At 38.5% G+C, this 23,656-nt stretch overlaps 1 protein-coding gene across 1 annotated transcript in view; it reads right to left on the bottom strand.

Annotated features, from left to right (window-relative positions):
• Positions 1-23,656, bottom strand: part of kif5ab (kinesin family member 5A, b) — a 174,424-nt gene that overhangs the window by 6,744 nt on the left and 144,024 nt on the right. Inside the window, exons 24-29 of the mRNA XM_057845192.1 lie at positions 17,687-17,906; positions 12,211-12,427; positions 11,956-12,005; positions 3,937-3,964; positions 3,717-3,817; positions 134-226 (exon numbers count right to left, since the gene is read on the bottom strand). Coding sequence (XP_057701175.1) covers positions 134-226; positions 3,717-3,817; positions 3,937-3,964; positions 11,956-12,005; positions 12,211-12,427; positions 17,687-17,906 — 709 coding nt within the window. The remainder of the gene's footprint in view (positions 1-133; positions 227-3,716; positions 3,818-3,936; positions 3,965-11,955; positions 12,006-12,210; positions 12,428-17,686; positions 17,907-23,656) is intronic.

Genomic DNA, 23,656 nt, shown 5'->3' on the forward strand with positions numbered 1-23,656 from the left:
CTTACGTGATTTCAACCTTATGACACTAGAGTCTTGTCCTCCATTTTGTCTCCAGTCATTTTTTTTTTGTGTCACTTAACAGTAGCCCCTTTCAGCCCCTCTAAATTCCCATGTAATGTGACGTGGGATTTACCCGTGTCATGGCTTTCAAACATGGGGAGATGCACCGGGAATTTCCCGGGTTGGACACTCTCAGATTTATGCCGTGTTGGTGACTCGGTACTCTCTGTGCGGGCGGGGAAAAGCATTCCGGACATAATGTCATTTTTTGTTCGGCATCGGCAACTAAATAAACCACACATTTCCAAAGATGGACAACGGACTGTCTCTTCCTCAGCTCTAAGATCCAATAGCAGTTTAATTATGTTATGTTTCCAGTTAATTTAGCTATTTCCAGTTTGCCATGTTGATAATTGCAATGTTTATTTACCACTTTTCGTCTTACTGCGAAGAAAGGGGAAATGATGATTAGCCCACAATTATATATAAGTCATCAGCCTTTGCGCTGTGACCTGGGAATTAACAGACTGCTTTCATACATGCCGCGTCCCGGTTAAGTCCCGGACATTATACTAGGACGCGACCCGGTTAATGTGCGTGTCAGTCAACCCGGGAAATTGCTTTCAGAAATAGGGGCTACCTGATAAATTCCCGGGATTTAACTGGAGTTCAGCATATGTCTGAAAGGGGCTAGTGTCTCGTCAAGGCACCTCTCAGCATTGATGGTAATTACAGTATCTTATTTCATCTATATGACGTGCAATACATGTTTTTGGATAGTTATTTGCAGATTTAGGGGGTATCTAGGAGTACGTGAAGGGTAAACTCCGACTGACCATCTATTGTAAAAACAATCAATAAATTAAGGTTGTACAATATCATGATGTTTGTCAGACTCAATAAAATTTTTGATTTACATCTGATTGACAACGAAACAATAGTCAATTTGTCAGCGGAGTACAGTTTGTCCCCGGATTACGACATACTCGATTTATGTGATTTCGACTTTACGATGCAGGAGTCTTGGCCGCCATTTTGTTTCCATTCGTTTTTTTTTTTTTTTTAGTCACACAAACAGTACCTAATTGTGCCTAGCAGTATCTTATTTCTTACTTTTCTTTATGAACATGACTTGTTCTGTCCTCACTAAAGGTGAAGTTGTTCAGCTTGACAGACAGCAAACAAAGCATTTGTCCTTTTTGAAGCTTTTTACTTCCTTCACTTTTGACAATTTATAAAGCTGTAAGCCTGTAACACACTTATGCAAACTTATGTTCAAAACAACACGCATTTTAAAAATAAAACACTTGAGACAAAACAAACATCCATCTAGTCTGATCAACATAGAAAATTTAGTAGATTAAATTAGCCTAATTTGCCAAACAAAAGTACGCAAGCTTAAATGAAGGCTAACTTATTTACAAGAGTTCTCATAGCAAATCGCTCACACGTAACTCCACAAACTGTAGATGTAAACTTAATTACAAATGCATACACAAACATATATTACCTGAAACAAGTTACAGCCATTTGTGGACCAAACCAGAGCACAGCTATCCTTTATCCATGTTAGACATCTGCTTCTCAGTCATACAAGGCGACAGTCCAGCCAGACCCAACGCTGCCACCAGAGGGCAGTGTATCCTCCATCATTAAACAAAATACAATACTTTTGGACTTTGTGGTTAGTTATTTTGAGATTTATATAAAAGGTTCATTCCGATTCACGCGGAAATTCAGGTTACGACGCCAGCGTAGGAACGGAACTCGTTCATAACCCGGGGACTACCTTTATATTAAAGCAAAAAAATGAATGAAACTGGGAATTCATACACAAGATGTAGACTGAAAAACCATGGTTTATAATTTAATTCTGAACCTGTATGATAATTCAATTGTTTTTAATAATTGATTTTTTAAAAACCAAAAATAGTAAATAAATAAATATTTTTACTTTTCAAGTAAAGAAAAAGGTTGTTACAGAATCTTTAAATTCATTTTCACCAAGTTATAAAACAATAAATGAGGAATAAAAACATGGTTCCAATCAGATTATGATAGTTAAGAAGGTTATTCACTTTGGCCTCCTGTTGTGATATTGTCAAAAACTTTTAAAACAGCATGGATACAGTATGTATGAGGAGAAGAAGTATTTGCACCCCTTGTGATTTTGCGAGTTCACCCACACAGAAAAACAGGTAGATGTCTGAAATTTCAATCATAGATGCATTTCCACTTATAGAGACATAATGTAAAAAATCCGTATCTCACATTGTATGATTTTTCAGTAATTTATTTGTAATTTACTGGGATTCATAAGTATTTGTATCTCTGAGAAAATCGGTGCTAAAACTAAGTGCAGAAGCCTTTGTTTGCAATTACAGAGGTCAGACGCCTTCTGTAGTTCTTCACCAGGTTTTCACAAGTGGAAACATGAATTTTGACCCATTTCTTCACACTAATCTTCTCTAGATCTGTCAGGTTTTGGGGCTGTTGTTGAGTTTCAACTCCATCCAAAGATTTTCTATTGGATTGACGTCTGGAGACTGGCTAGGCCACTCCAGAACCTTGATATGTTTTTTTTCATCTTGGCTGTGTGCTTCAGATCATTGTTATGCTGGAAGATCCAGCCACGACTCATCTTCAAGTCTCTGACTGAGGGAAGGAGATGGTGGCTCAAAATCTGACTATACATTGCACAATTCATCCTCCGCTTTATACAGTACAGTCGTCCTGTCCCCCTTTGCTGAAAAGCACCCCCAAAGCATGGGGTTTTAACCCCCATACTTCACAGTGGGGATGGTGTTCTTTGGATTGTACACATCCTTCTTTTTCCTCCACACACGCCGTGTAAAGTTTGCACCAAAAAGTTCTACGTTGGTCTTATCTGACAACACGACTTTCTCCCATGACCCCTCTGCGTCATTCAGATGGTCGCTGGAAAACTTCAGAGGGGCCTTCACATGTACTGGCTTCAACAGGGAAACCTTGTGAGCAATGCATGATTTTAAACCATTGCACATAGTGTTTTACTGACAGTAGCCTTTGAAACTGTGCTCTTCGGGTCATTGACCAGCTCCTGCCGTGTGGTTCGAGGCTGAGCCCTCACTATTCTCATCAAATGCGATACCCCACAAGGAGAGATTTTACATGGAGCCCCAGTCCGAGGTAGATTATCAGTCATGTTTAGCCTTTTCAATTTTCTAACAATTACTGCAACTGTTGATTTATTCTCACCAAGCTGCTTTCAAATTGTCCCATAGCCTTTTCCAGCTTTGTGAAGCTCAACAATTATTTAAAAATCATACAATGTGACTTTTTTTAGACTGCGTCTATATGAGTTGAAATGCATCTATGATTGAAATTTCAAACCTCTACCTATTTTCTAAGTGGGTGAACTTGCAAAATAACAAGGGGTGCAAATACTTCTGCTCTTCATTGTATGTTATAAAATGATATACAGATATAGATTCCAGATTTCAATTTAGAACCCAAAAGTGCAAAACGTCCATGTACTGGAAGCAACACACTTGCTTTCACCTACATAAAACGATCATCAGTGATGCAATGTGGCATGAAGAACACAGGACAAAAACAGTGTTGTTTGAAACACTCAAGGGAATATGTGTGAACAGATGCGCTAATGTATTCCGGAAGGCGCTGCTGATTTACGATATGAGTTTTACGTCAAGAAGTTCTTGAGGAAACTTTCTAACCTGCTATCTTTTCTATTAGATGGCGGTGGCTGCCCAGTTTGCTCAGGTCCCGATTGTCACAGACGTCATTGGTGGACACACTGTTGTCGTTCATACTCATGCTAGTCAACACAGAAAACAACAACAATTATTGTCATTAAGTGATGGCGTGAATTAAGTGAGACAGATCAGTGATAGTGAAACACAAGCAGTGCATGCTGGGTGAATGTCAGTGTGTTACCTGTTGTCATTGATGTCTGTGGTGTTTCCTGTGGACACAAAAAGGTGCGTGAAGGGAGGACGCAGGCTCGTGCACAGTGAGCATTCGTGTCACATGCATTTAACATCAACTATCTGCCAATATTATCCTTCAACTTATTGGCTGCCAGTGACGGCGATAGACGTCCAATCCAGTTTGACTGGGAGAGGCTGGCAGCGACTAATCGCCATTGAGCTAACAAATACACAAGCTAATGTCACACTTCATTGAAAATAAGCCACTTATTGCATTTATATTAGAGCCATTTTTTCCCTAATTTTTAAAGGTCACTTGTCATTTTCCACTTTTGCACAAATTATTGCGATGACATTTTCGTGCTGAGATCGCAATCTGCTCTACAAAGTATTACATATTAAATACACAACTCCTCTGGGTAGAAAGCACTTCCTTGGTAATTTGGCTAAAGTGTGTGGAGGGCAATTCTGTCAATTCAATTAGCCGGATGCTTAAAGGTAACGGAGTGGCTGTATTTATGGTTTTCTTGTGTACCCGAACTACTACTCACAAGGGAGAATAAGCACAATTTTAGCTTCTCATTGTCTAAAAGAGAAAAGATTTATGAATTGGATACTTGATTAGTTACACAAAGAGCTGAAGTCAATTCTTTTATTAAGAAAATAATGCTTAGTTTACACCATCAGTGGTGTCCAACTCAATCTTTCTGTTGGAGGACCATTACATCTGCCAACTAAAGCAGCCACGATTACTCGACTACAGTGATCCCTTGTACTTCGCGGTTAATGGGGACCAGAACCTGCAATGATAAGTGAAAAACCGCAAAGTAGCGCCCCCCCCAATAAATAAAAATAATTATGTGTTCAATGTATTTATTCAAATTTATATATGACATGTTATTTCACTTTTTTGCCAAAGTAAAATAATTAAAAAAAAAAAAAAAAATATATATATATATATATATATATATATGTATGTATGTATACATACATACATACATACTGTACACTGCTGGCCAAAAGTATTGGCACACCTGCAATTCTGTCAGATAATACTCAATTTCTCCCAGAAAATTGCAATTACAAATGTAGTAATATCTTCATTCATTTTGCTAGTAATAAAGAAACACAAAAGAAATGAAAAATACATTAAATCATTATCATTTAACAAAAAACTCCAAAAATAGGCCGGACAAAAGTATTGGCACCCTCAGCGTAATACTTGGTAGCACAACCTTTAGACAAAATAACTGCGAACAACCGCTTCCGGTATCCATCAGTGAGTTTCTTACAATGCTCTGCTGGAATTTTAGACCATTCTTCTTCTGCTCCAGGTCTCTGAGATTTGAAGGATGCCTTCTCAAAATTGCCATTTTCAGATCTCTCCACAGGTGTTTTATGGGATTCAGGTCTGGACTCATTGCTGGCCACTTTAGAAGTCTCCAGTGCTTTTTCTCAAACCACTTTCTAGTGCTTTTTGAAGTGTGTTTTGGGTCATTGTCCTGCTGGAAGACCCATGACCTCTGAGGGAGACCCAGCTTTCTCACACTGGGCCCTACATTATGCTGCAAAATTTTTTGGTAGTCTACAGACTTCATAGTGCCATACACACGGTCAAGCAGTCCAGTGCCAGAGGTAGCAAAGCAACCCCCCAAAATCGTGTTCTTAACTTTGAAGGCCTCTTTTTTTTTTTTTTTTCCCCAGTAAACTCTATGTTGATGCCTTTTCCCAAAAAGCTCTACTTTTTGTCATCTGACCAGAGAACATTCTTCCAAGACGTTTTTGGCTTTCTCAAGTAAGTTTTGGCAAACTCCAGCTCGCTTTTTTTTATGTCTCTGGGTCAGAAGTGGGGTCTTCCTGGGTATCCTACCATAGAGTCCCTTTTCATGTAGACACCGACGGATAGTATGGGTTGACACTGTTGTACCCTCAGACTGCAGAACAGCTTGAACTTGTTTGGATTTTAGTCGAGGTTCTTTATCCACCATCCGCACAATGTTTTGTTGAAATCTCTCGTCAATTTTTCTTTTCCGTCCGCATCTAGGGAGGTTAGCCATAGTGCCATGGGCTTTACACTTATTGATGACACTTTAGAGATGGACTTGTAGCCTTGAGATGCCCAAGCTTCCTCACAATTTTGCTTCTCAAGTCCTCAGACAGTTCTTTGTTCTTTTCTACATGCTCAATGTGGTACACACAAGGACACAGGACAGAGGTTGAGTCAACTTTAATCCATTTTATCTGGCTGCAAGTGTGATTTAATTATTGCCACCACTTCTTATGTGCTACAGGTAAGTAACAGGTGCTGTTAATTACACAAATTAGAGAAGCATCACCAGATTTTTCAAAGGGCGCCAATGATTTTGTCGGCCCATTTTTGTAGTTTTTTTGTACAGTGCTAATGATTTAATTATTTCCCATTCACTTTTGTGTTTTTTCATTGCAGGCAAAATAAATGAAGATATTCCTACCAAAGCATTTGTGATTGCAATCATTTTCTGGGAGAAATTGAGCATTATCTGTCAGAATTTCAGGGGTGCCAATACTTTTGGACAGCTGTGTATATTTTAATACATGGTTTTTAACCACTTCAAATGTTATAATTATGTTTAAACATGTTAATGTCCCACTGAGTTATTTTGAAACAACAATAAAGCAGAAAAATGCTTGGCTTTATTAAATGCTCCATTGGTTATGTCCCCAAAAATCTGCTCAACCTGCTCACTTACACACAATGAGTTGCCACAGCAACTGTTTAACAAGTTAAACGATGATTGACGCATGCGGCATTTTGAAGTTTGCTTCTCTGACAAATTTAAACATTAAACATCTGTCAATCATCGTTAACTTTAATAAGCAATTCCAATGCACTCACTGCCTGACGAACAGAGAGCAGGGAGTTGGAGGGAGCAAGAGTGAGACTACGCGATTGGCTCGGGACAGCTCATCTGTATTATTATTATTATTATTTTTGTTTAATAAAAAAAAATCCGCGATGGACCGAGGGCGCGTTTGAAGTTTGAAGCGCGAAGTAGGGAGGGATCACTGTAATTGGTTATCAAATGAATCGACAAATATTTTGAGTCAATTCATTTGTTTGGAGCCAATGTTGATATCAAAATAGTCCAAATTCGTTTTTTGAGTCTTTTTAGCAAATATAGTCTTTTCTAATTTCTTTTTCATTGTTATTTATTTATATTTTTAATGAAATCAGAAAAATTGAGGAAAACATAAAAAAGTTTTTTTTAATTAATTAAATTTCCTATTTTTTTCTGTAGAAGTTGTATTTCTTTTTATTTTTAATGTATTTACATTTTAGCATTAAAAAAGAATAGGGGAAAAAGCTATTATCCTCTCTAATATAAAAAAAAATACAAAAATATTTTTATTTTAAATGTTTTATTTATTTTAATAATATTTTTCCTAGGAAAAGAAAAAAAATCTCAGATTTCTGTAGCTCTCAATTTTCAAAAAACTAAATGGAGAAAATACTAAATATCCTCTATTTATTGTTATATTTATTATTGTAAATATAGAGGGAAAAAAAGCAAAAAAAAATCTTTATTAAGTTTTATTTTTTAAATGATAAATCATTTTTATTTTTTAAAACAAGGAAAAATATCCTCTGACCTCTGTACTCCTCAATTTTCATTAACGACTACAGAAACTTCATTTTAGCAAGTCAATGTATATGATTTACTTTCAAGGACCACAATAAACTTATGTAGTGGGCCGGGCCTGGCCCTCAGGCTATGGGTTAGACACCTACGCTTGAGATCGATGAAACTTGTTTAGAGGTGTATCACGTGTATCTAAAAAAGTTGACCGTAGCATAGGTGTGCTCAGGAAGGGGACAAGAATAGACCTTGGCTCATTGCTATTCATGTCCGGAACCTCTGTAAATTCCGTGGCACTTTGCACAATTGTAACGACTTGGCTATTGTCCGGGAATCTCATGGGTGTCCAGATTGTTAGACCGTCCAGGCTTTTGTCGTTTGCGGGGAAATATATGGCAGACAATGAAGCTGTGAAACCCACCAAGAAGCCTTTCATGAAATGTACCAAAAGAGTACTTTGGAGGTACACCGCATGCACGTTTTTTACAGCTCTTATTGAAATTCATGGCACACGAGTAGAAATATATGCAACCAAGGGAGGGGAAAGAAACAGGAGACCAGAGCTACTTTAGAAGCTCTGTCAAAAATGTCACATTTACAACGATATTAATACTCGGCTTTTATGGACACTGTCAGTGTAAAGTGGCACTTCTATAATTCCTAGTTACTTCAAATCTTTTTGCCCAAAGGAAATCACGTTACGCGAATAAACCCAATACAGGCTCAAATTAATGCCATCATTTTATGTTACATTTCAAAACTCCGAAAGCGGGTTGCACACCTTAAATTGGTAAATAATCGGCAAAAATGAATACTGCAACACCCCATAGAATAGCAAAATCAGTCAAAATGATTTTTTCAACATATTAAACAATAATCTCAACAATTATTGGTATATCTTTCGTAATCTGGACGATTTCATTGGGATCCATTTTCTCTCTTTAAAAAATCTGTTAGATTTTTATGCTGATTAATATTAAAATTGGCATGCGGATTCCCAAATTGCAGTCAGTTTTTTTCGAGCACATCAAGATTTTTCACCGCAGCTCAACTATTTACAATGTTGTTACTACTGTACCTACACACAATTATACTTACAGTAGCCATTATGGGTGTAACGATGCAGTATATCGATCAATGGCCCTGCATCGAATTGAATCGTCGCAGACTTTGTAGTATCGGCAAATATTATATACTGTAATGGTGAAATTGGTCATTTAGACTCCTGGCTAAACGTTTTGCTGTAAAGCTACATTGGTCCGCATTAATACATTGATCAGTTAAACAACGATGGACTCAAATGAATAAAAAGTAATCATATTGAATAATATTGTCACCTTTTAAAAATGCCAATATGTTAAAAGGAACAGTTCTTGTTAGTGTGGCAACGGCCGCGATCGGTTACGGCTCTAAAATGGTGTCATCGCTACCGAAGAGTACTAAGAAATAAGGTGCCGATGCTGCGCTTGGCATATCAAACAGTTTCATTGCAAATCATTATTATTAAGATCGTATTGAAATATCATTTTTGCACTGGTATTAATACATAAATAATCCAGTCAGCTCCCCTGTCGTCCCGTCATCTCAGATCGTCAAATGCTGATGAGAAATAATTGTTTGCTCTGTACAATATCGCCTTTCCACTCTCATTAGTCTATTAAGAAAAATTGAGACATATTGCAACATCTCCCGTGCTCGCGTGCGTTGTTTTTGGGTGCTTGAGTAGTATATGATGGACAGATGGACATTAATTTATCAAACCAACCAACACCTGACACGCTCTGACACGAAAAAAATAAAAAACTTGGAAAAAAATTGACATGTAGGCTATATACTGTTTCATTGCAAATCAGTATTATGGTGATCATACTAAATATTAATTATCCTGTGCACGGGTGAGGTAAATATCGCTGCCTTGAAGCCTCCATACAGTGACAATTATCTCCCCCCTGCACTGCTGTCACGCGACCGTAGCTCAGCTTTTGCTTGCCTCATAGCTACTGGCGAAAGTTTTAAACTACTGTAAATTTGATAGTATGTCGTCATAAGTAGTCCCGAGTCTGTTGAGAAAAGTAGTACACTAAACCATGCTCTCTAGGTTTGTGTGGTGTTTTTGTGTGTTTGAGCAGCATATGATAGGCTCCATATTAACAAATATGTGACAAAGTCATTTCCTTTAATTTTTTGCCTTGTTCACTGCGTCACTGGAAAGTCAAGTTAGTAGCAATCTCGGTCAGGAGCCAGAGGACCGAGTAAGTGAACGGGAAGTGACATAACTCAGTCTTGCCCACTGCCTGCACGCTGGCTGCTTATTGGCCAAACATGGAAGTGAGTGACAGACGCTCTGATTCTGTTTCGGCTCCCTCCTCTGCCCGCGATGAGGCTGGCATCTGATTGGTCGTGCACGATGTCAGAAGCCTGCCGCTTGCTCAACGCCCTTCCACGCAGCAAGCAAGCCCCAGCTTCATAGAACTAATCAGTGCAGAAGGTGATTAGTTTGATCTCGTTCACCCAAACAATTCGTTCAAAAAGAACGAATGGTTCACGACTGATACAACACGAACAGCCACAGCTCGAGTTGCTAAACGTTCGAACAAAAATGATTATATTCAACAAAAAAGTAAAAACCCTTCTAAATAAAATTTAAAATAAATACATATATCAGGCACTTCACTAACTTTAAAGCTCCATCTCAACATTTGTAGAGATTTGCTCATTTTCCACATATTCCTCTCTCAGTCCAAGTTTTGATGCAGGAATTTGACTTTGTTCACCTTTTCTGGGTGAATATATAACTCCTACTATTAATATTAATTAGTTAAATATTAATGGATAGCGAGAGTAAGAGACGGAGTGCGTGTGTATGACTCGTATTATTACCGTATTGGCCCGAATATAAGATGGCCCTGATCATAAGACCTCTTTTTCAAGACTCAAGTTTGAAAAAAGACTTTTTGAACACCAAATTAATTTTTTTACAGAAAATAATTACAGTACATCCGAAGCAAATGATTATAACAATATATTTGAGAGAAAACGCATGTTATTTTGCATCATTAAAATCTTAATATCTGAACATTTAAATATGTAAACTAAAGTGCAATCACATTCGTAAATGAATGGCTTCTGGTTTTTGAAATGTAAATAAACCAATCTATTGTGATAAAACAACAAAATTGCAATAACTCCATTAACCATCAAAGTGAAGTCTAACTATAACTGTAGTCTTGAAACAAATCTGAATAAGGAAAAACATTGCAATAAAATAATGCAAACTGGTTAAACTACAAAGAGTAGCTGAGATCTGTCATGACAGAACATCGCTTCAATTATATCTGGCGCCATCTAGCAGTGTGAATGGGTATAATGTCTAGACCGCTAATATAAGACGACCCCCTCTTTTTTCAGTGTTATTTCAATGCAAAAAAACACCGTCTTATATTCGGGCCAATAAGGTAATTACTCAATACACGCGAAACACACTGGAGTGAACTCTCGTAGCTGGTGGGACACGTTCATGACAGCATTTATGTACCTTAAGTTTTGTGTAAAGTGACGGATGATGGTCACGTTAATGTGAAATCATATTGGAGGTGTTGCCTGCACGTCGGCTGTCCTTCCTCCTCTAAGCCACAGGTCTCTTTTTCTTTTTGGTAGGTGAAATACCAATACCTGATACTAATACCACCATACAAGCGACTGTCTTTTTGAGGGTGGAAAAAGCTCAGGTGTAGTTTTGACAGCGACAGCAGTGTCACCGACACACAGGACAGAGCAACAACAGGAGGGGGAGGAGTGACCACTGCCGCTCCAAGCTACTTCTTGCTGCATTTTTGGGACATAAAAAATAGCTAATACCGTACTACGGTATGACGGAAAATTTGAGTGGTTTTGAAACTGATACCTTTTCAAACCACAGTAAACCTTGAAACCGGTAACCGGCACATGCCTAGATTTGAAGTCTATCATCAACATAAAAACTATTGTTCCTCTGTGTTATCGGCATTATCATCAGTAATTGGACGATTTTTACATTCATGTCGTCCTCCAATACCTAACCTAGAGTGCTGTTTCTGAATCCGTATGCCGATTTCCAGTTTAGCTTGACTTAACGGTTACCGAGCAACTGCTTTCCTCAGAGGCTGACATGGACAGAGACAGCTAGCCTTATCAGTCTCCTCCAGAGGCCTTTACCAACCTCCTATCATGTACGTCATCCATGCATTGTAGCTAGGTGACACCGTCACGCATACATGACGCTAAAGTATAGACGCAAGCGCATTAGTATTCATGGCAACGAAGGCCGAAAAGAAAAAAGGAAGAACTTCCCAAGTGAGATTCCTCCTGCCCGTCAACAGTTATAACGACACATCTCATTATCTAACTGGCTGCATGAGGTTGAAGCTCACCGTTTTCAGAATCAAGCATCTCGGCGGTGTCAGCTCGGCTCAACGGAGGCCTACGAACAGCGGGAAGAGAGGCTCAAGATAAGCAATCAGAAAGTCTTTAGTTCAGATTTGTGAGTTAGCAGAGCGCAAAACAACGGGGGTGTAATGGGAGGCCAAAAATCATTCTGCACAGTTAGGGAACAAAATGGAAAAATGTGAAAGTGTTTGCCAAAGAGCTAGCAGTAAATTTGGTAATTTATGCAAGAAACAACTCACATGTTTTGAGTATTGTTGTGGTGGTCCAAGCATCCACCGGGTCGGTTCTGGTTGGTTTCAGGGGCAGCGCGATCACTTTCCATAATAGGGATGGCAGCTTCTTGAACTAATGCGTCACTGTGGTGTACATCATCACTTATGGGAACGGGGTGCTCAGTGAGACCTCGGGTGCATATGGTGCGTGTGGGTGAGGGGTGACCAGGACGCACAGGTTTAGCTGTTAAAGAAGAGACATGGCGTGAGGGAATTGGATATCTACATTACTATTACTATACATTGGATATCTATGGGCTTCAACAGCAGCCAATGAGTTTTTTTTTTTACACCCTAACTCTCTTAATTACTGGGTGAGCCACCTAGGGCTGCCACAAACGAATATTTTGATGGATTAATCACATACAAGATATTAACCGGTAACACTTTATTTGACAGCAGCATCATTTGACTGTCATAAGACCAAATGAACCCCCATGAAGCTCTGAACCAATTAGCTGCAAAGCTTCATTGCTTCAAGAAGTGTCATTTGGCTATCACTGCTCCCTTGGGGGAGACAGTCAACCTGTTCTGCCACCTGCTGTAAACACTGTTTTTGTTCAACATGCCTCCTACCATGCATGGCAGTGCTACAGATGTAAATAACAATCAGAATTCATGTTCTGTGCTAATTATTTCTTCAGTTAATGTTACAGTTGTTTCATTAATTGCTAGCTATGGTATTTGGTAACACTTTATTTGACAGTGGTGCCGTAGGACTGTCATTAGACTATAATAATTATGACATGACACTGTTATGAGCATTAATGAATGCCTATAAAAGATGTCATTTAGTGTTATCCGGCAAATTATCCCACTTTTGAATGGATGAAAAAGATATAAATGGAGTTAGTGACATAATTTGCCGGATGACACTTAATGACATCTGTCATAAGCATTCAGTAATGCCCATGATAGTGTCATGTCATAGTTATGACTGTCTTATGACAGTCTCATGACGCCGCTGTCAAATAAAGTGTAACTTATTAACCCAAATAAATCAACAAATAACACGCACTGGACTATAAGTTGCAGGATTCAAAATGAAGGAAAATAGTAGCTGCTGATAGTCTGAAAATTACGGTAACTACTATCAGTGTTTTCCCAAACAAAAACAAATGTGCGCAAATATGTCATTTTGATGACTTTTGATTAAGATCATCATCAAGATCATCATCTGCTTTCATCAAGAATTACATAAATCATAAATATATGACTAAGTTTTTCATTAAAAAAAAAAAGACAGTATTTTATAGAACAATTACAATCCAAATACATCAAAAATAGAATTTTAAAAGAGTTTTACTTTTTTGTTTTATTATTTTTATAAAATGAAAGAAAAACAAATAAATGAAAGATTAGTTAATACTAAAAGGCTCAAAATTAGGATTTTGGAAAATGTTGGTTTGAAAATGTCTCTAAACTATCAATCCACTATCAAAATAGTTGTCGATTTACTTAATAATCGATCAGTTGAATCATTCTGGCAGCCCTAGAGCTATACACATCAATAACCTCAAAATTGTCTCGGCCCAACGATACCCCGATTCCAAGTCTAAAATTGACATTTTTTGACATTAAAAGTGTTTTTTGTTTATGTGTGGCCACATTGCCAGACCGCTGGTTCTTTGTAAGAAATGCACTACACGATGATGGATAACATCTTAAAATAAACAACAATACTCCAGTCCATCCTTCAGAGGGTATCGAGATAGGAAAAAAAAGCAATTTTGAGTTTCGGCCCCTTTCCTTGCAAATCTTATTGAAATTCATAACAAGAAGTTGGACTACACAAGTTCATGCGAGATAGAATAACTAAGATCAGAGTGATGCACACACACACACTTCACATCACAGTAGGAACATGTGAAAGCTTTCTCACGCTGCAATTCCAGAGCAATTATCAGATGTGGAGGTGATGAAACACACAGACAGCAGGCGTCGGATGTTAAAAGTTCATAATTGCATGTCCTCACTCATGTTCTATTATAATCCACCCTAGATAGCATTTAAATGACACAAGTAGACTTACTATTTAAATTCATATTGCTTGACACAATCAATATGAATTTAAATAGTAAATATCTGTTATTGTTCAGTAATAACGAACTAGTACATACATACTTGGATTCTTATACTGTACAATGCTAAATATCAACACAATGTACGTACATGATGAACATTCTTGGCTTTCACCTATGTAATTGTATTCATTTATTGTTCATGTTTTAATGTTTAAAATGTTACCTACAGAAAACTGAAACAAAGCTAAGCTATTCAGTCTTTAGCTCGGTGTCCTCGACAAGCACAACAATGAGTTGCGTTCATTTGTAAATAGTTTTCACAGTATTTCGCATTGACGCTTGTGGAGTTACTTGGCTATGACCTTACCATTAAATTAGAATACAGTTGTGGTCAAAAGTTTACATACACTTGTGAATAACATAATGTCATGGCTCTCTTGAGTTTCCAGTTATTTCTACAACTCTGATTTTTCACCGAGTGATTGGAACAGATACTTCTCTGTCACAAAAAACATTCATGACGTTTGGTTCTTTTATGACTTTATTATGGGTTAACAGAAAAAGTGATCAAATCTGCTGGGTCGAAAATATACATACATGGATCTGAAAAAGCGAATCATTGACTTGAACAAGTCAGGAAAGTCACTTGGAGCCATTTCAAAGCAGCTGCAGGTCCCAAGAGCAACAGTGCAAACAATTGTTTGTAAGTATAAAGTGCATGGCACTGTTTTGTCACTGCCACGATCAGGAAGAAAACGCAAGCTATCACCTGCTGCTGAGAGAAAATTGGTCAGGAGGGTGAAGATTCAACCGAGAATCACCAAAAAGCAGATCTGCCAAGAATTAGAAGCTGCTGGAACACAGGTGTCAGTGTCCACGGTCAAGCGTGTTTTGCATCTCCATGGACTGAGAGGCTGCCGTGCAAGAAGGAAGCCCTTGCTCCAAAAGCGGCACCTTAAGGCTCGACTGAAGTTTGCTGCTGATCACATGGACAAAGATAAGACCTTCTGGAGGAAAGTTCTGTTGTCAGACGAAACAAAAATCGAGCTGTTTGGCCACAATGCCCAGCAATATGTTTGGAGGAGAAAAGGTGAGGCCTTTAACCCCAAGTACACCATAGCTACCGTCAAGCACGGTGGTGGTCGTATTATGCTGTGGGGCTGTTTTGCTTCCAATGGAAGTGTTGCTTTACAGAGAGTAAATGGGATAATGAAGAAGGAGGATTACCTTCAAATTCTTCAAAATAACCTAACGTCATCAGCCCGAAGATTGGGTCTTGGGCGCAGTTGGGTGTTCCAACAGGACAATGACCCCAAACACACATCAAAAGTGGTAATGGAATGGCTAAATCAGGCTAGAATTAAGGTTTTCGAATGGCCTTCCCAAAGTCCCATTGAGAACTTGTGGACAATGCTGAAGAAACAAGTCCATGTCAGAAAGCCATCAAATTTAACTGAACTGCACCAATTCTGTCAAGAGGAGTGGTCAAAGATTCAACCAGAAGCTTGCCAGAAGCTTGTGGATGGCTACCAAAAGCGCCTAATTGAAGTGAAAATGGCCAAGGGACATGTTACCAAATATTAGCGCTGCTGTATGTATATTTTTGACCCAGCAGATTTGATCACTTTTTTCTGTTCACCCATAATAAAGTCATAAAAGAACCAAACTTCATGAATGTTTTTTGTGACAAAGAAGTATCTGTTCCAATCACTCTATCAGAGAAAAATCAGAGTTGTAGAAATAACTGGAAACTCAAGAGAGCCATGACATTATGTTCTTCACAAGTGTATGTAAACTTTTGACCACAACTGTACGTTTACAATGCTGCTTCAACAAAACAGAACATATGAATTTTTCCAGTTATTGGGTAAAAACAAGAACACTCAAGAAAGCATTTAGAGGTATTCAACACAAATTTAAATTGATTCTAGAACTGAACATCAACAACTTATCTGAAAGCTATTCACTGTCTGAAACACAGTGATGACTAGGCTTGCCACCCGTCCCTTGAAATACGGAATCGTTCCGTAATTGGGAATTAAAAGTTGCGTTCTGTATTGAACCAATACGGAACGCAGTTTATTCCGTATTTCACAATTGTCCCATGGGTCGACCCCACGCGACCCGCGGCTCCTCCATGGCGGGCAGCGGTGCGCCCAGCCCATGCACGTCTGTCACACACAAACACACACCTGCGCTCATTAGTGACCACTGAGCCAACAATAATGAACAAAAAGGGCAGGAGATATTAAAGACAGCAAGATAGTTATCTGCCTGCCCGCTGCTGTCTGCCCTGCAATGCGCTCCACTTCCGGGTTCGTTGCGTAGTTACCTCGCTCTCTCTGCTCAGTGCACCGCCCCGCGCGTTTTCAAAACTAACATGTCTCTTCAACATTAGAAGTTCAGGACACCCCACGTCATCCGCAAAAGGGGAAACATCTCCAAAAAATAGACTGGAGTGGCTCGATAGAGTCACTGATGATGATTATAACGCGAACTGCAAGGCAGGCAGGAAAGTTTTTGCAGTGTCTCACGGAAGTGTAAAACAGCATGCTGCAGGGGACCTCCACAAACGGAATATAAGATCCCAGAAGAGCCTTCGTCACAATTCTTTGTACCTGAAACATCCCTTGAGCTTGATTTTGTATGTTATTATGCTCTTGTATATGTATAACATATAGGCTATATTTATATTTACCTTCATACATCTTGCATTGATAGGAGCATAGCTAGGCTATTTCAGTTGCTAGTATGGTTGACCATTTTTAGGAATGTTGATTTTTTTTTTTTTTTTTGAAACATGCATTTATTATCGCTCAATATGGAATGAATTTATGTACCCATAAAGAACATGTTATTTTGTTACGCTAACTAATGTTGCTCATTTGGAATTATTCCTAATAGATTAACAGCAAGTAAACACTGAATAAATAGTCCTACTGCAAATATATGCTATCTATTGATTGATTAATAGTGAATTTGACATCATCATTTGACAGCTATCCTGGAACATTCCCTTAAGAAATTTGGCTTGCCAATGCATCACGTGACCGGATTCAGTGCCAACAACACAAATGTTAACTACGATATTCACAACTTCGTTTTCACTAACCTGCAGATAAAAAAAAAACAAAAACAAAAAAACAATCTTCTGCAAGGAAACTGCCATGCCCACAAAGCGCACAATACAGTTTTCTCATCTAAAAATAGATACATTTCTATGCATTTTAGGAGTTTTGGGGCTGCCCCTTTTTTTCGCCCGTAAGGCTTTGGGCGCGAGGGGGTGCGTCCCTTATTTCTATTTCTGAAAGGTGGCAACCCTAGTGATGACAGACATACAGCTGGTTAGCACCAACAGTGTAAATCCAGCATCAAACGCATCTCAGCATCTGAGCTTAAAGTGCAAAGTGGCGACATACCAATATGAGCGGTGTGAGGACGGCGGAAGGGATTCCTGGCCCTCATCATGACGTCCTTGATGCGCTCCACCTCCTCCTGGTAGCGCTGGCGGTCCTTCATGGCTCCGTCTTTGGCTTCCTTCAGGGCGCCTTCCAATGCCTTGACTCGCTCGGCGGTGGACCGAAGACGCTTCTCCAGCTTTGGGAGCTCACAGCGCAGGTCAGCGTTGTCGCGTACCAGCTGCAGGACACAAATAGTATTGGAAAAGAAAGACCATGTCCGGCCAGGTACATCCTTTTAGGTGACCCGCGAAAGCAAAACAAGTCTTGTTAATAAAAATAAGAATAAAGTAAAGAGACTTTTTTTTTTTTGTTCAATTTTTAGAAGATTCAAAAAATAACAATAAAAGAGAATATTTACTTTCTTTTTTTTTTTTAATTGTTTATACCAAAATAAAAATAAATAATTAAGAAAATATTTACTATTAAGAGAACAGGTTTTAAACTTTTTGTTGTTCTGAGTTCATTCTGTCTACACTTATAGATTATAATAAAAGAAAATTTCGACTAATGTTTTAAACTTGTGGCCAGATCTGATTGGCCAGATTGTGGTGTGTGGCCTGCAAAAGCAGAAAAACAAAGAGCTACAATACCAAAATTGGAGACACTGCGAAAAAACATAACTACTGTACGTATATTAGATGTTACTGGAAGAAAAAAAGTGAATTACACAAGTCATACTACAACTCTGGTGTATTTACCCTTTCATGCAAGGTTTTTTTTTGTTAAATGTAGGGGCCAATCATGGGCTACGGTTCAATATTTCCCATCCAATTGTAGTGTTAAAGGCCGTTTCAAACTAGCCGCAGTCTAGTGTGAAGGGTTCAGCGGCAACCCATTCATTGTGTAAGTGGGAGGGGACTTCTTGGCTAAAGTTAGCAATCAGTTGCCGGTTTGGGTGGAAGCGCATGTTTGAAAATAGTGCCTTGCTCTATTTTCAGAGCGCCACCGCGTTGACGTCAACAACACATCCAATAGCAAAGGGCAGGCATACTTATATCTGTGCTATTAGGCCGTTCTAGCGGATGAATATACGTATGCCACGGCCGACGAAACCTTGATAAATGCGCTTTTTTAAAGTTTTGCGAGCTCTGGGACACTCGAAAAATGACTCTCATACCTCTCCTTGCTAAGCAAAATGGTACCGCAAAATCCATTTGTGTGAAATTATAGTTCATGAACACCACTAAAAACTGTTCCCCTTCTCACCAAAACTACTAAAACTATTTACATGGCTATTATAATGCCCCCTAATCCCTGAAATAGGAAAACTCGCTGTTTTCTTGTGCAACAATGGAAAAATAAACACATTGGTGCTTGGGACTATAGTAAATATGCTTGCCGCTTTTCACTTTCTGACAGCGTCTACGTCAGGCTACGTGGCTCCTCCTGTTTTGCGCTTGCCGTGGACTGCTCTTCACACTGGGCTAACACTAGTGTTAAAAGGCACTTATGTTGCAATGGGCAACACAAACTATGTTAATAACTATAAAAATAAATTATAGGAATTAAAGGATCCATTTTTGGTAAAAAAAAAGATTTCATCAGTAATGAATAAAAAAGAATATAAAAAATGCAAATCAAAAATAAATTATAAGAGTAAATAAAGCTGTGAGTAACAAAATGAGTAATATGTAATAGTATATGAGCCCTTATTAGGGCTGTCAAAATTATCGCGTCAACGGGCGGTAATTAATTTTTTAAATCAATCACGTTAAAATATTTGACGCAATTAACGCACATGCCCCGCTCAAACAGATTAAAATGATAGTGTCATGTGCATTTGTTAATTGTGTTTTTTGGTGTTTTTTCGCCCTCTGCTGGCGCTTTGGTGCAACAGATTTTATGGGTTTCAGCTCCATCCATGAGCATTGTGTAATTATTGACATCAAACATGGCGAGCTACTAGTTTATTTTTTGTTTGAAAATTTTACAAATTTCATGAAAACGAAAACAGAGGGGTTTTAATATAACATTTCTTGTACTAACATTAAACTTTTAAGAACTACAAGTCTTTCTATCCGTGGATCCGTTTAACAGAAAGAATGTTATTAATGTTAAAAATCATCTTGCTGATTTATTGTAATAATAAACAAATACAGTACTTACGTACAGTATGTTGAATGTCTATATCCGTCTTGTGTCTTAAAATATGGCATATTTTATAGATGGTTTGAATTGTGATTAATTACGATTAATTAATTTTTAAGCTGCGATTAAAAATTTTAATCGTTTGACAGCCCTAATACTTATACATAGATACACATATATTTATATACACCGATATATCATTAAATTAAATTAAAACATTCTAATAAATTGAAAACAATAAAAAGAAAGACAAATTCAAATATGTGTTGACCCTGTGCATTTTGCTCTGGGAATTATATTTATTTATTTGTTTTATTTTGTTTTATATATGTCTTGTGACCTCACATTGCTTAACTCTTTGCCTCCCATTGACAGCAGTAGGCATCCAATCCATTTTAACTGGGAGGGGTTGGAAGCAGGGGCAGATATTACGGGGGTAACATGTACCCCTCCTCAACTAAGTTGCCCCCCACCCCCCACCCCCATAAGCTGGGACACAATCAGTATTTTGGGAGCTATAGACTTCATTCAAAGTAAAATCTATTCAGTTCTCATTTTAGTCAGGTAATAATGTGCTATATAAATATTAGAATCTTTCTCTCCCTTCTCTAAAAACGGTTTAGTCCACTCCACACGGTAGGCTGAATTCCGTACCGTATCAAAATCTCAGTTTTTTTCAACGTTGGTTTGTCTCGCCTGTCTGCGTTTGGGTCCCCTTTTGTTCTGTGTTCAAGTTTCGTGTTCATGACACTTGTAAAGATATTTAATGGACTGTGGTAGAAATCAGAACAATGAACAAACTTATTCAGTCTGATGTAGTGATATAAGGACACCTAATACCACTCTTTGTATTGCTGGGTGAATAAAAAACAACTTTTATACAGGCATGGTGAGTACTAATAAAATATAATGAAATACAGTAAGTATAATTGCTCATTATCATGACACTGCAAGAGAAGTTTAAAGAGAGCAGGAAAAAATAATATAATATATATAATATTGTACTATTCATTGAGAAAAGGGGAGTCACTGTATATGATTATGAAAAATTGACAAACCGAGACAGATTTTTTGGCGTGATAGTTTATTCATTTAGTCAAATGATTTGGACGTCTATTTACGTCAATAAGTGTTTTTACCATCAATTTCCTTATTTTACTAACTACACCAACACATGGAGGAAGTCGGCGTGATGTAACGATGACGTCACCTCGCTTAGCAACGTGTCGCCATTTTGCGAAGGGGGCTCGCACAGCTAAACATTCCGAAAACAAACGTCTGAAATTCATATATTACAGGTGTGTTTTGCGTCTTTTTTCATAAAAATGTCTTAAACATGGCTTACTATTATCACGAGTCACTGCCGACAGACGCTAGGAGGCGATACAATTTAAAATTACCGTGTATTGGCTTGCAAATGTGCGCATACAAAGTCGCAGCTGATAGCTGGACGAACAATCCAAAGGAATGGCCTGCAGTGGAGTTCGGAAACATCTACAACTACCTCATAAAGTCACCCAGTAAGTTGACCTTTATCAATTACATGGAATATGTACTGTGTGGAACTAAGAAAACTGGTAGTATAAACAGAGTGATTATTTCTGCCGTAACCGGTATTTCGCCTCCAAGCGTTATTTAGCCGTGAACACGTCACAGCAAAATAACCAATTCCCACCAGGCCAATAATATACCGATGGACTAATCAGAGCAGTTCACGGCAAAAGAAAAATAACGCTTTGCGAGTTGCCGGTTACTGTAGTAATAACCACTGCCTAGTCTATTGAACCCTTGCAGCTAATTGGGTCAACAACAAAAAAATCGATTTACTCACCAGTAGGGATGGGAATTGATAGGATTTTTACGATTCTGATTCCATTATCGATATTGCTTAATGATTAGATTCTTTATCGATTCTAATTTGGCGAAAAAGAAGAACAAAGGTTTTGATTGGCATTGAGTTTGTTTAATCAGAAGTCACAACCTTACAAGCTCACAACAAGGTCAAAAGAGGCCCAAAGCCTCAATATTAACTGTGGCAATAAGTGGCAAATGCACAAGAATGTGTAACATTTTACTGAAATATTTTTCTAATAGAAATAGAAAATACTGGTATATATTGGCATATAGGTCGTTGGTCTGCCGTTGGCAATATGTGTTAAACTTGCAGGGGTCCCCAAACTTTTTCCAGTGAGGGCCACATAACTTTTCCCTTCTCTGATGAGGGGCCGGGGTCAGTTTGTAACAGAAAAAGTGTGACGATTGCAGGAGTGCCTAAATGTAAAAAATTATTGTTTTTCAGAAAGCCACAATCAAATAACCCTTTCTGGATATTTCACGGAACAAAAGTAAAGAAAATAAAAATAATAATAATGAATAATAATAACACTATTATTCAAACAGATAATAACCAAATAACCCTCTCTGAGTTCTTCACAGAAAAAGGCCGGAAAATAAATAACACTATTGAGAAAAAAAAACAAATTCAAAATGCTCTCTGGTATTGTTCAGGGGGCCGGACCAAACGTCGGGGCGGGCCGTATCAGGCCCGCGGGCCGTAGTTTGGGAGCCCTGTTAAAGCGTATTATTTACCATTATATTGAAATGCATGCCTTTTAGTTTTTATGATGCTTTCACGCTCAAGTGGGGGCGCCCTTGCGCTTCCTCACACGAAGAAGAACGCGCTCACGTGAAGAAGAGCACGCTTACAGACACGCGAAAAAGAAGAAATGCCGCATCCAAGCAAGTGAGCGAGTTAGTGAGAGAGGGAAGCACTGCTACGACCCTACGTTCTTTCTTAATGTTTGTAAAATATCTACAGAGGCAACGCCTGTATGTATCATCTTTTGTGTTGTTGTTGTGTGTTTCCACTCGCGATCGGACACTTAAATCTAGTTATGCAGTGGTTGGAACGATGTGCTAATGCTAGCGAACGCATGCTAACCGTTTTGTTATTACTGAATTAGCAGCTAATCATCGTTGATTTACGTTGATGCAAACCTGTTTGTTATTGGGGACGAAATTGATTTGTTTCATTTCTATTTTTAGTTTCACTCTTCAAGTGATGGTTGAATAAAGTCAGCAAGTTATACCAATGTCTTCTGTATCGTCATTTCGGAGTTTAGCTAGCTGTATAGCTGTCTCGGTGCGGACAGTGCAGTCTATTCCCTCCCGATGCAGTTATCTCCACCTTGCAATGATTGCAAGTCGTTTTGTTGTAATTTTTCCTCGTGAAGTGAAGAGACACTTTCGAGCGTTTGAACCTACGTGCTGTCATTGTTATGTTTACGGCTGCAATGCTCATGCTAAACCATCGAAACCTTTCATTTTCACCCTCTTTCCTGGTGAAGTGTAGCCAAACTTTGGAGCGGTTGGTTCTTGGCGCCATGTTAGTTTGATGCGTCTGCACAACAAGACAGTCACGACGCAATATGCGTCTTCAGTACTCGTTAAAGGGATCGTTAAGGCTTTTTCATTGTGATGTCGAGGCCTCGAAACATTAGGAAACGATTCGGAATTGGAATCGGATTTCGATTCTCATCCCTACTCACCAGTAATAAAATGTCGGCTGCAAACGTAAATGTGCTTGGATTTAGGTTCCCATGGGCCAGAATAGTCCACGGAACCGTCTTCTTTTACTGTTCCTCGATTAATTGCTTTCAGCCATTGGTTTCTCCTTTTCTTCTCACGAGGAAGAATGAAGAACTTCAAATGCGGCTCCGAACTCTTCCTTGTGTGACAACCCGTAACACAGCAACTTTTAGTCGTTCCGACAGAAAAAAAGACCGCAAATAAGACGACATTGCAAGACATAGCAACTGCTTGTGACTCGTCTTTAGCCCC

This window comes from Corythoichthys intestinalis, chromosome 9 (assembly GCF_030265065.1).
Source record: "Corythoichthys intestinalis isolate RoL2023-P3 chromosome 9, ASM3026506v1, whole genome shotgun sequence".
NCBI classification, from domain to species: Eukaryota; Metazoa; Chordata; class Actinopteri; order Syngnathiformes; family Syngnathidae; genus Corythoichthys; species Corythoichthys intestinalis.